Raw genomic sequence first — 13857 nt, 5'->3', positions numbered from 1 at the left:
CCAGAGATGTGCAAATTTTCTATACCTTGCTTGTATGTTTTATTCCACTCCCCCTAGTGACAAACAAGCTGAAATTGAATCCAGGATTCATGTCATGCCTTCCCCTGGCACATTTTTGCACAGTGTTAAAAATTTTATTCCTGGTGAGTAGCTATGGATCTTGTTGCAACCCAAAATACATTTCTTGTGCCACAGGCTGGTCGGTGATTGTGGCATAGTGATCACGCCTTGTGACACAGTGGTCACAAGTACGATAATGTTGTTCATAACACAAAAACACAACATATGCAAGCTATGGCCACTACTGCAAAGTAACACAAGGACGAGGTTTCCACTCTGCAATGTGTGCACTGTCACTTAAGGCACTTTTTACACCAATATGTTTGATGTGCAGGGTACCTTTTAACGCTTTGTGAACAAGTGTTGCCTACAGTCAACACCAAAAATTTTTTTCTTGCAAAGTTTCAATTTTGAGCACAGAGTTTCTGGATAAATGCCTTCTGCCAACACAACAGGCAGATTTAGTAGAGTAGTTTGCTGGGCCAGTTGGTGCATAGTGAACGTATAATGGTTTCCAGCAAGTACGGACGCGAGCACAAGTAAGTAGACACAGACAGGACAACGCTAGACTTACAACTGAAGTTTATTGTGAAAACATTCCACAAATCTCCGCCATGCATGTGTATACACCCAAGAACAATAACATGGTTTGTAGTCAATTATCAATAAAAGTTATACATACATGTACACAAAAGCGAAGTCACACCCCTTCCCGACAAAGGCAACAACACGTGGATTAGCATGATAAATTTAGAAATTGAAGTTCTTTATCATTGATATGAACCGAAGGTTCACTCACACATGTATGCGCACCCAACTTTTTCATGTGGAACGCTTCGCTAATTTCTCTTTCCAGTTTACTGCGCTCTCTCCCTACTATCGATACAGTCTCAAAAACTGGTCGGCATTCGTGCTTTTTGCAATGCAATGGCAAGTTCCCTCCTGTACCTGTAGGTAGCAAATGGCGATGCTCACGCATGCGGTCATTAATGCAACGACCTGTCTGGCCGATATACGACAGTCCGCATGAGAGAGGTATGCGATACACAACCGAAGATGCACAGTCTTTATGAAAAAAAGTGGCGTGCTTTTTTCCACAGCCACTAGTCGCATCTTTCCTCTTTCCCGTGATGCTTTTGCACAACATAACCAGTTTGCTCGGTGCCGAAAACACTAGTGTGACGCCATTCCTAGTGGCCACCCTCTTAAGATTATGAGACAAGCCATGCAAATACGGTATCACTACGACCTTTTTTCTTTTTGAATATTCATTGTCGTCCGCGGTTTCCACAGTTTTCTTTTTTGTGTACTTTCTAAACAAGGATTCTGACACAGCCATAAAAAGTGAGACCGGGTACCCTGCCAACATTAATCTCGCCTTCTGGGCTTCAAAACTATGCTGCAATGAGTGGGTGCAACTCTTGTTAAGAGCACTCGTGAAGCACAAGGAAACTATGCCACGTTTTATTAATTTGGAGTGGGACGATGCATACGGGAGGAGCGATTTTTTCGATCTAGGGCAATACTGCCAACACACGACTCTCACTTTTAAATTTAATTTCCAAATCAAGAAATCTGATCAAGTTTTCTTTGCAAAGTTCGAACGTGAACCTGAGATCGCGGGAGGACTCCTTGAAACACGTTAAAATCCTTCTCGCGTTTGATTCAAGGCTATCATCGGATTTTAACCTTAAAAGCACTAAAAAATCATCCACATACCTAAAAATTCGCACAATACGTTTGTCCTGGGCGCGCATAAGTTGGGCGCACATACATGTGTGAGTGAACCTTTGGTTCATATCAATGATAAAGAACTTCAATTTCTAAATTTATCATGCTAATCCACGTGTCGTTGCCTTGGTCGGGAAGGGGTGTGACTTCGCTTTTGTGTACATGTATAACTTTTGTTGATAATTGACTACAAACCTTGCTATTCTTCTTGGGTGTATAACGCATGGGTGGCAGAGATTTGCGGAATGTTTTCACAATAAACTTCAGTTGTAAGTCTAGCGTTGTCCTGTCTGTGTCTACTTACTTGTGCTCGCGTCCGTACTTGCTGGAAACCATTATACGTTCTTAACAGGCAGAAAGCATCATTTGTTATATCAGAGTCAAAACAGAGGGTGAGGAAGAAGTTTGGTGCATGACTCACTTTCTTTCGCAAGCACAGAAAGACCAATGCAATATCCCCGGCTGCAGTGGTACCACACAGGTAATGTGGAGGAAATGTAATCTACACGCTTACTGCGTCATCCTGTTTACATGCTTGTAAAATTAATTGTAAAATTGTTGTGAAGTGCTTGTGCGCAATGCCAACTGTTTTACGGGTGACCAAAGTCCTATCAAGCTCTTGCCTTTTGTCTTGGCATCCTCTTTTCATTGAAGAAGAATAAACTTTCACCTGTTTCACATCTGACAAGAGCTGTCTGTACAAGTTCCACACAAAGCCATAGGTGGCTTGAGATGAAGCTTGCTTCCAGTGTTCCACCGAGTGTTGCTCGCAGCCTAAACCTAAACCTATAACTGAAGAAGCTTCAACAGAATATTTTTTTCTTTTCATTGAATATCCTAATTTTCAATGTATTTTTCACATTTCGATGAAAACTGAACATTGCCTTCAGGTATTTTTTATGTCTCATTCTTACAGGGTTAAGGGCAGTTCACCGTCTACTTACATTGACATGCATGGTGGCTGCAATGCTACTGTGGCAGCAAATGCATTTGGAGAAAATTTTGCAAGCCTTAACTGCCCGAAAACTGGTCTTAGATTATTCCTGCATCATGGATTTTGTTTTTCCATTTTTTCTTTTACTTCTTTTTTTAAGGTTATGAATACGTATTTATACAGCTAGCTGCACATTCTCTGGTGGCCAAAGTACTTAAATTTTGCATCTTGTTGCTAATTATACCTGGTTTTCAATCCTTTGCTGAACTTGTGTCTACAGAGTGCTCTGCTTACTGTGTTCAATTATATATTAGCATTGCATGTAATTCATTTTTTTTTCTGTCGCTCTCTCTGCACTGCAGCTTGTCTCGCAAACACTTTTGGTGACAGTTGCACTATCTATGGTGCCTCAACGTCTCTTCTTGGTGATTACAAATATACTACTTTGTTGCTGCTTTCATTTCTGAGACGCTGTTTGTTACACAAATGTTATCTTTATAACCCCATTAATGCTCAAAGAGGCCCTTAGGTTATTCTAAATAAATAAATAAAATAAAGGCCCGACTAGTGGCGTATTAATTAGTGCAACAGTTTATAGAGGGCTTGTTTTCACTTCTTTTTTTTTTTGTAAATATCCTTCACAGAAAAGCATGAGACCAAAACTGAAGCAACAGCTTTCAAGCTATGCAGAGGACAGTGCAAACTGCCTAAAAGGACTGCATGCAGCAGTGCTGTAAGTGTGAAAAAACAAAATAAATCAATCAATAGCAAACAAACAATGTCCTATGTATATGGTAAGGAAAGAACTAAATTTGACCATCTCAAGTTCTTTAACATACACCTAAATCGAAGTACTTGAGCGTTTTTGCATTCCACCTCCATTGGAATACAGCCACCACAGCTAGTAATCAAACCCACAGCCTCATGCTGACCAGGACATCACAGCCACTGCAGCAGGTAACTGTCATTATCCTTTTGTCTTGTCAGTATGCTGGACAATTTCGCAGCACACTGTGTTAGGTCTTGTGCTCACTACTGTTTGGCAAAACTAGTCATACTTAAAAACAAACAAAATATAGTCACAAAATAGATCTGCAAAGCCTCCTAAATTCCTAGTGAGGATGGAAAAGCATGCGTGTGTGAGCCTTCCATGTTACTGAAACATCAAATAGATTTTCTAAACACAAACTAACTGTGGCTTGTTGGCACATGTCTAGTATTTTAGTTGTTCAACAAGTTTTTTTTTCTGTTTTGTGCATCTTTCGCATTTGCTATTTTTCTTAACCTGTCTCATTGAATCATAAGTGCATGTTTAGCGCCCTGCCATTTAAAGAATAGAAGCATTTGTCAGTTTGTGTGCCCTGGGTGCATAGTTGTCAAGCGTGCTTATGAGAATTTGAGCCCATGGGTTGACGAGCTGAATCAATTTTAATGAGAGATTCCATCCAATTTCCCTCATTTCTGCTTACAATCTTTGTGCTGAATGCCTGCTGGTATCCAGCCATCCAAAGCAAAGAGACAATGAAGCCAGGGAAAGTACAGTGTAAATTAACTGTTATATTGAATTGAAATGTAGGAATAATAATGAAAAGGCAAATGAAAGTGGACGAAAGGACACCATGCCGCAGGTGGGAGCAGACCCCACATCTTCAGCATAATGTGCACAGCATTTACAATTAAACAACCACGATGGGCGTCCTCTTGTTAACTTTCTTGGGCAACTGTTGAATTTAATTCTGGGGTGTTGCGGGCCAAAAAAACAAGTTGATTATGAGGCAGGTTGTAGTGGGTGCTTCTAGATTAGTTTTTACTACCAGGAGATCTTTAATGCGCCCCCAATGCACGGACACGGGTGTCTCTGCATTTCACCCCTTCCGAAACGTGGCCGCCGCGGCCGAGATTTGGTCCCGCGACATCGTGCTCGGCAGGGGCATTATAACGTAACGCTATTCCAAACTTTTCTAGTCCACTTCTGCAATCAGCCCTCCACGATTGGTCAGAAACATTTCGGGCCATCCCAACTACACCTGCCTGCCACGCAACATCACGAAAACTGCAATAGCTCTCCATTCGATATGGCATGTACACCCTGATTATGCATGAATAAACCGAACAAAAGAAAAATAATTATTTCTGATTCGAAACCTTTTTGCCATTAGCCCTCTACTATTGGTCAAATTTTCTTGGCTGCGCCCACTTCTCCTGTCTGTAGCGAGATGTCACAAAACTGCGAGAACTCACCGCGTCAAAGAGACGTGTTCGTGATGAAGATGCATTAACATGCCAAACAAAACTGAATATTTTTCTGAATAGTCGGAGACTGCTGGCTGCCCACCGCTCATTCAGGCACTGGCTACTCACACCTGCCAAAGAGCATGGATTTATTTACATATAATAAAGCTTTTTACATGGCAGTATAATGTTATCGAGCCCTTTCGGCATGCATACGACACCACTCAGCCAACTCTTCAGTGCCGAGAATTCATTTTAGCGGCATTCTTAACATTCCATTGCATGCCACTGCGATTTTCAACTAGCTACTACAAGCAAGTAAGGGGAAGCAGACCAATCGTAGACACCAGCACCACCCTCCTCATCCGGTTATCAATTTTCACTGCACTGGCTCGGCCCCATCGAAACCCTCTCCACTTGAGCGTGTTCGTTGCCTCTTGTCAGTACCGCTCAATGTAGGCAATGTTATTCATTTCGAAAGCAAACATAATTGATCTCCTATAAACAAGGAGAGTGTTTGATTGGGCTGTTCAGACAACGCTGTGGGTCAGTGCCCGATGCTTGCGTCAGCGGTCATGCAAATTTGATGTCAGGAGATTGGAACAAAAACATATTGGAATAGTTTTACGTTATAGGGCTCATGCACAACACCACAGCTGCTAATCCACCGCGGCAGGTCTTGGGCATCTGTGTATATGTACAAGATTAGCCCTAGAAGTGTTAGCCAGCACCGCACACAGCCATGGTGGCAGAAGTGAAAGGCCCTTGCAACCACAAGCATCCTGCAATACATGAACTAAAGAGCAGGCAACTGGCCAATCAACTTTTGTATTCTCTGTCATGGCATTACAGCTGGCAAAGTCAAGGGCATTGCTATGCAATGAGCTAGGAGAATAAGAGAAATCGAGGCGCTTGATTTTTTGCTATTTGACCCACATGAAACTAACAAAATATGATGCCAAGGAAAGCATGGGAGAAATTGACTGTTGTTTTAATTTAAATCTAGAAATAATAAGGAAAAGTGAAATGAAAGTGGATGAAAACACAATTTGCCACTTGTGGAAGCCGAGCCCCTATTTTCCGCATTACGCATGAAATGTTTTAGCAATTGAGCTACCGCAACGGCAGTCTTGTTCCAGATCCTAATTTTGCAAAGAAATTAAAGAAAGTAGTATGATAATGTTTTTAGAGTCCCATTAAGACAGCATCCTTGTTATTTTACATTCACTAAGTCTGCTCTAGCAGCACAAAAACAGCACGTAACTTAATAAAAGAACACTAGTTGATATTAGCCAGGTCACTTACCAGTAGCCATAGTACACTCACGCAATGTTGCATGACAACTCACAGCTAAGTTTAACAATGATTGATGTCAAACAATCACACTGAACCCCACTACTTGTACAATATTAACTAAATATATTCTGACATTGAAACAATATGCAAAAATGTTTAAAAAAATCAATAACAATACTGGCTGAACGCTATTCCAAGTGAAAATATTCTGAAACATTGTATTTTTATCAAAACAATCTTGAGTGCACACAGCTTGCATGATTGTTCTAGCTGCTCGCTCAACATTTCAACACATTTACATATATATATATATATATATATATATATATATATATATGGGCACACTACATGCTGCAGTCATATCCTAAGACAGCATCAACTCAAAGCAGAGGCAGCTGTTGATAAAGTTACATCTTCCCTTCTGTGCAAGTGATGAACATGAAATGTCACAGTGTTCAGAACCACAAGAAGGAACAGACTGCAGAGGTAAGTGGTACTGCACAATAATGATAAATTGAAAGAGATGGAGAAAGAGAGAGAGTGATTGAGAGAGAAAGCAGAGGACAAGACCACATAGGGGCCAGACCACTGAATTGCCTCCAAGGAGAGGGCTAAGGCAAGCACCATAGACAAGTACTACGCAAAAGGGTAACATACAGACCCAACAGAACACACTGGCAAGCGCAAACAGCAGCCGCCTAAGGCGCAGCCCTTGCAGCCAGCACATGCGTTGCCTCTAGGAAGAAATAGGATGTAAGGCATCTGACTTACACAAGGCCCTAACTCCTTGCAGCTAAGGGCCTATCAAGGACACTTCATGCAAATGTGCAACTAAGGATACCCATGTTACTTTAAGAAAACATAGGGGAATTTTCAGTGTCACTGACAATTTATACTTAAAACATGCCATATCTGCAAAACAGCAAACTGAAAATGTCATGGCCATTTACAACCTGTGAAACTAACCAATACATATACACGCACTCTAGAAATGCCACAAAATTCGATTATAGCAACACAGTTCAGACAAAAAAAAATAAACGCAAAGGCACCTCAAAAACAATACAAATATTATTTTCACATTTAGGTACAAAAAATTTGATTTCACCACAAATACTGTAAAGTAAGAAGATAAAAAGTGCATAACAAGGATAGAAATAATTATTTCTATCCATGATTCCTAGCTGAATGTCCAAATCACACTGCAGCTAGCCATGTGGGCTTCTCAACTCCAAGGGTTCTTGGAAGAACATATAAACGAGTACATAATTGACAATAAATTAAAATTTTTAATATTAGGACTACAAATTCTGACTACCAGAATGTAAGATGTGCCACATAAAACAGCAATTGCTTCAGGTACAATTGGGAACAACCTGGAGAACTGCTACACATAGATAAATAATAAACTTTTTTTGTGGTTGCATAGAGCTGGGTCAAAAAAGATAATGGTGTCATAACCACACAGCCTTAAGCGCTGGTTTTACTACAAAAACATGACAGTAAATTCAATAACAAGGAAATATTAATTTTACAATCTACTACATAGATACTCTCTCCACAAAAACAAAATAGGGTTCCTGCAGGATATACGCAGAACACCTGCAACTCCAATTATTAAATACAAGCACAGTCATAAAATACTTAGCTTTCTTATCTTGTGCAACAGTCCAGAAATACGCTATATGTTCTGGCAAAAGCTACGTTATTAGTAACATACCATATCCATGCAGAAACAGCTCTCCTAACAGGCACCATGGCATTCATGCCTTTTGAGTCATTCTATCTACCATTATATCTCACAAGAATGAAACATAACATGTAGACTTCAGCTGCTAAAAGCTTATCACTCAGGTGCTGAGCATAACTAAAAGACATCAACAGGCAAGAGACACCCACAGACACATGTCACAGGCAAAGGCAGGCACAGCATGCTGTGTGGTCACTTACTTGGTCACAGCAGTTGCCAATGATAAGAATTTCCTGCAAGCTGAGATGACTGGAGGGAACTTTCTCCATGGGTGGGGTGTTTAAGGGGCTCAGTCGATGGGAAAGCACTATAGAGGACGAGTCCAGGTCCACCACATTCACCAGGTTATCAGCCTAATATGGACACAGCAAAAGCAAAATAAGGACAAGGCACCTAGCAAAATAAAAAGCCAATAGAAAAGGTTCATAAGGCGCACCTCGCTAACTAACATCACACACACTGCTTTAACCCGACAATGCAAAATAGTCTCAATGCATGTCTAAAGTAGATGTACAATGTTACACCGACAGTTCCGACAGATTCTGGCTGGCTAAAGTTATCAGCCTTATAATCATGAAATTCTTTAAACTGGCAGTGCCCACAGGCAGGTCCTATAAACACAAACATTTCAGAGATGCAGCCAAGAGCCTTGCTCATTGTGGAAGGTTCACTCAGGATGTCTTGGTCAATAAATCCTCAGACGGTGATAAAATTTGAAGTTCTGCTTTCATGGCACTAGCTGTTGTGAGCTTTTACAGTGTGTTGGCAATGTTTTGCTTTTCTTTGAAACCATACAAAACTAGACCATCGCACGTGTCTACACATTTTGTAGCACAGTTGTGTATGGATACAGCATTCACAGTGCTTTTAACATCTGCACAACTTGCAGATGTTGAAAAGGGTACACTGAATTAATAAAGTCCCTCAGCAACTTTTTAAATGCATGCTTTAACTGTTTAGATTGCATAGCTGAATGCAATCATTACTACGCCAAATTAATTTTGCACAATCGTTTTATGGAATGTGTGCTTCTAGAAATTTGTGGTCAAAGGTGGCCTGCAGTTTGTTTCATTAACGAAGTACAGTAAAGCTGAGAAGTGCACCATAAAGCCATCCTTATCTTTAGCATGGCTTCAGTTATGCTACAATATGGCATCAGCTTCTGCCTACCTGCCAAAAAAACCTAATCATTCCCAAATTTAAACACCCGATATTTACAAGTTTTGAGTGGCTTGAAGAGTTTTAAAAACTGGTTTTGCCTTAACCTCTTCCAGGCAATGCTATTATCCTGAATTCTTACCAAAAATTGCCTATATTTTTTACTGTAGCATTGCTTACGAAAAACAATGTAGGCAATATCTTGACCCTTCCCCTATGAGGATGAGCCAGACTAGTAATTGAAATTAGTACCGCTCCTACTGAGGTCGAGCGGGGCTCGTCTTCACTGAAGCTTGCATAAACAAGTTCGGCTACACTGCATGCGTTTCTTTTATGTTGCACGACATGTGATGCCCCAAAAAGTTAATATATCGATGAATGCACCGAAAATTGAGAGCTGCAAGTTTTTGTACTGGACACCAATGAACCAATATTCAAGGGCACCAATGTAGTGCTAGCAATCATGAGCAAACACCTGAATCGTGGCTACTGCCAGACAGTGGACAATTTCCACTGCTTTCCAGAAGTCGTGGGCGCTTTGGTAAATAGAAAAACTGATGCTTATGGTGCAGCTTGTACAACAAGATAAGGAATGCCATTTCCAAAGTCCCTCAAACTCAAGAAAGGAGAGGGAACTCTGATTTCTTGAGTTCACTGCATTTCAATGTAGGAAGTGTCTGGCACTTCAATGGCACAATAAAAGATGAGCATGCGTTCTTAGCATAGTTCTTGCGGCAACAATGAAACAGGTGCCAGACTACTGTGCAGGAGCTAGAGGTGGCAATGGATTGCAATACTATGAGTGGTGTCAACAATATCAATTAGAACTTCACTTACTACCCTATCTGCATGGCACAAAGCTTTTTTACAAAAAAAATTTCCCGGCACATCTGAGACATGGCTGTTTTGATGCCTTTGTTGCCTACAAGAAAGCGACAGGTAAGAACAAGACTCATTTACAGTCCCACCATAATCTTAAGAGGCTCCGATTGATGAAACCTCTCAACCTCACAACAAAGGATACAAATCCTCAGCTACTCAAATGAAACGGCTTGTCGCCTGCCACTTCCCCAAATACATTCTGCCAATGCTAAATGCAAAAGGCCAACAAGGAGATGCTTCATGTGCTTAAAACAATCCTCAGCTGATCAGAAAACAAGCACTCAAAAGGAAACAAGGACCTGGTGCAAACACAGCGGCACGGTGCTGTGGACTATTCCTTGCCCTGAAGTGGACCGCACGGAGGCCAACTTTTTAAGCAGTCGAAGCCAAGTTACACTATAAGGCATTCATTCATTCAGTTGAAGTATCGCTCTATTTTAATGCAAAGAACACACCTTTTCATCAGGCCTCAGATTTTTGAAGTTCTGCAGTGTTTTATTAGTACTGTGGTTAAGCAAACTTCCAATTTCTTTTATTTCAATTTTTCTTTTTTCAGAGCATTGTACATTTCTGGCTCTTCCTTTGTTCACGAGGGTTGCAATGTGGGCTAGTTGGTAATGCATCTTGAAAGGGTGTACAGCAGCGCGATTAAAAGACGGGATAAAAGAAGACACACAGGGACACACACAGTGCAAGTTAGTGCTGTGTGTGTCCCTGTGTGTCTTTTTTTGTCCAGTCTTTTAATCGCGCTACCGTACACCCCTCTTCCTTTGTGCATACATTTCCTTGAACAAATAAAAGCAAATGGTATATTTGTTTTGCAATTGTGTTTTGCAGAGTGTGCTTGGCAGCAAAAGGTTTAAGCCTTTGCTCATACAAAATCCATACAACTTGCTGCAACATGAAGCCTAAGAACACTATACAAAAAAATTGAAGAAATTGGTAAGTATTCTTGACCAAAAAATTTTAAGGGGCCCTGAAACACCTTTTGGGCTTGATGAAATAACATAGACCGTGGGCAGCGTATGCTGCTGCGAACATCTCAGCCAAGTTTTGCTGTCGAACGCGGTGTGTGGAGCTCCCAAGCAGATTGCGAAGTCACCTTTCTCTCAGACGCTCTCTTTTCAACGGAAGGCCCTTTTCAATAGAAGACACTCTCTTCTAGATGCACTATTTCGTCATTCCCATAGACAGCTGCTATTGGCAGATAGCTGGCATCAAGCTGCGGCCGGCTACGTGGCATAGATACCACGGCCGCTGCGGTATGCCGTCACCAGTCCACTGGCTAAGCGCACTGTGGCTCACTGAGGACAACCGCATTTGGCTTATGTTTAGTGTGTCATAGGCACCAAAGGCAGAAGTGGTGGCGTCTACGTTAATATTCAAAATGAAATTTGAACTGCGCCATGGTGACATCTAGAAGGCAGAGCGTTGTGGGCATGTCCCACAGCGCCATAGCCTTTGCAGTGCAAGGCATTGAAGAAGGAATGGGAGCACAGTGGAGGGCGTGTTTGACTGCCAATAACTTCGCTTCTGCTGAACGCTTGAAGTACTTTTTGCGACAAACTATTTCTGAAATAGCTTATTTTCACTTCAAATGCATTTTGATAAAAAGGGGTTTAGGGCCTCTTTAACTAAGAAAATGGATGACAAGCCAGGCTTGACCTTAGCCATACCACAAATGCGTGGATGAACCTCCATCAACCATGGCACGCAAGCAGTTAAATAACTCCTTAAAGTCAACAGCCGATGGGTTGAATGGCAAATTTCTGTTACATGTGCCCTTGTAATGTGTTGAGTGCACCCACTGCATTATGACAATCAAAGTGAATTTGTATTTAAAGGAATGTATTGTTAATATACAGGTTCCATCTATGCAGCAGTACAGCTCAGTGGCGTGGCCAGGGGGTGGCACATCGTTTCCAACCCAGTTATTTTGCCCAGAAACTACAATGCAGCATCGTCCATCAGCAATGCCTACGCTGACCACCACATCTTGCCAAAAACAGTGATTTCGCTGCACCTGCTGTGAGGCACGGCAGTAATGCCATCACCTTGTTGAGATTGTCGCCAGTCACTATTCTCAACATGGTGCACAACATCTAAAGTGACGACAAGGTGGATGAAGGCACAAGTGGTTGCCCCGCACCCATGTTCACAGGCACTGTCGCGGCCTTCAATACACTTTGCACGGTTACTTTAACATACACAGATGAACAGAAACTGAAAAAGTGCTGCAATGCATAAAATGAGGGCTGTTATTATCCAGAATTTGACCCATTTATTGGATGAATATTGCAAGCTTTATTTAACATAATTCAGGGCTACAACCACTCCAGGAGTGCGCGTTACGATCAATGTAACCACCAGGCAGTAATAACAAGCTTTATTTAGCAGATTCAGAATAATTTGTTGGCTTTCTATTTTTGTTGGCTTTATACTGAACTACAAATTAGGTTTTCTGTGAGAGTAACCTTTCTGTTCATCTGTAGTGCTGATGCAAGTATTATAAAATGTTAAGTTTTTCTTGGTGATGCATTCTTCTTCTTGGTCCCTTAAGAAACATAACAGAGTTCTACTGTATCAGCTTGCATTACTATCATTACAGCATATGTCTATTCTGCTCAGCTGAATGAAATTACGATAAACTAACTAGGGAATGGATAGCCATTATTCGTAAACGCGAATATTTTTCTAATACTTTTCGAACACTTCAAAACATGAATTCCGCCCAAGTAAACCGAAAACTTGAGCAAAGGTATAGTACAGTTTTACCCCCGCAAGCATAGCATAGGCATAAAACAAAAACTTGCGTAGTGGAGTCAGGCTATGTCACTTAGGTAGCCATGCTGAACAGCAATAAAAACAATCAAATTGTCGGATTTTATGTGCCAAAACCAAAGTACAATTATGGGCTATGCCGTATTGGGAGACTATCAATTTTGGCCACCTAGGGTTCTTTAACGTGCACCTAATGCATGGACGTTTTTGCATTTCGCTGCCATCGAAATACGGCCGCCACAGCCAGGATTCGATCCCGTGACCTCATACTTAGCAGCACAATGCCAAAGCCACTAAGCAACTATGGCAGGTCTCTGTACAGCGATCATTCGCACTCTCTGAAGAGCCCTGTGCATGCAAAGAAACTCGTTTGCTCTTAACGCTCCCTGTGTTTTGATAAACAACGTTTCATAGTGCCCTATGTAATGACAGCAACTTGCTAATTTTAAGAATACTGAGATCTGAACATAGTCTTATCTTAATTGTGATAACGGCTATTCATGATTCATGAACTATTCAAAAAGTATTCAATATTCTACTCGCTTCTGCCAATATTTGATTTATATTTGATTCAGTCTCAAAAATCACTATTCGCATACCCCAAAACTAACCCATCAACTAGGTGTGTGCGGCATATGTGTGCTGCAACAGGCACTCCATCTTCTTTGCTTTGATATTTCGCAGACTGATTATCACAATTCTTCACAGATTACGTACACCTACAACTCCTTTATGAAGGTCTAATTGCAATACCTACCCCAGTCGACCCATTTCTTAAAATTCTCTATAGTCTAAGAACAAAGCACACCAAACATTATGCATCTTGAAGTTGTTCTTAAAAAGTAAATGACCATACTTTGGATATGTAGTGCTATTTTTATGCCGACCACCTATATCTACTTTAGGTTCAATAAACCAAATACTTATTACTCAAAGCAGTACAGCTACAAAGTCCCCAGATAAACCATAGCAGTGTTAGCCATAGGCATAGCCACAGGGTGAAATGAATGCATATGTCATGCATGTGGTTGCA

The 13857-nt window shown here is 41.1% G+C and overlaps 1 protein-coding gene across 4 annotated transcripts in view; it reads right to left on the bottom strand.

The window, feature by feature from the left end:
• LOC126547926 (protein SCAI) overlaps positions 1 to 13857 on the bottom strand; it is a 106254-nt gene that overhangs the window by 85275 nt on the left and 7122 nt on the right. For all 4 annotated transcript variants that reach the window (XM_050195989.3, XM_050195991.3, XM_050195990.3 and 1 more), the window contains exon 6: positions 8204 to 8356. In XM_050195989.3, coding sequence (XP_050051946.1) covers positions 8204 to 8356 — 153 coding nt within the window. The remainder of the gene's footprint in view (positions 1 to 8203; positions 8357 to 13857) is intronic.

This window comes from Dermacentor andersoni, chromosome 1 (assembly GCF_023375885.2).
Source record: "Dermacentor andersoni chromosome 1, qqDerAnde1_hic_scaffold, whole genome shotgun sequence".
Classification (NCBI taxonomy): Eukaryota; Metazoa; Arthropoda; class Arachnida; order Ixodida; family Ixodidae; genus Dermacentor; species Dermacentor andersoni.
The sequence above is the reverse complement of the archived record's forward strand: the minus strand, read 5'-3'. Positions and strand labels throughout refer to the sequence as shown.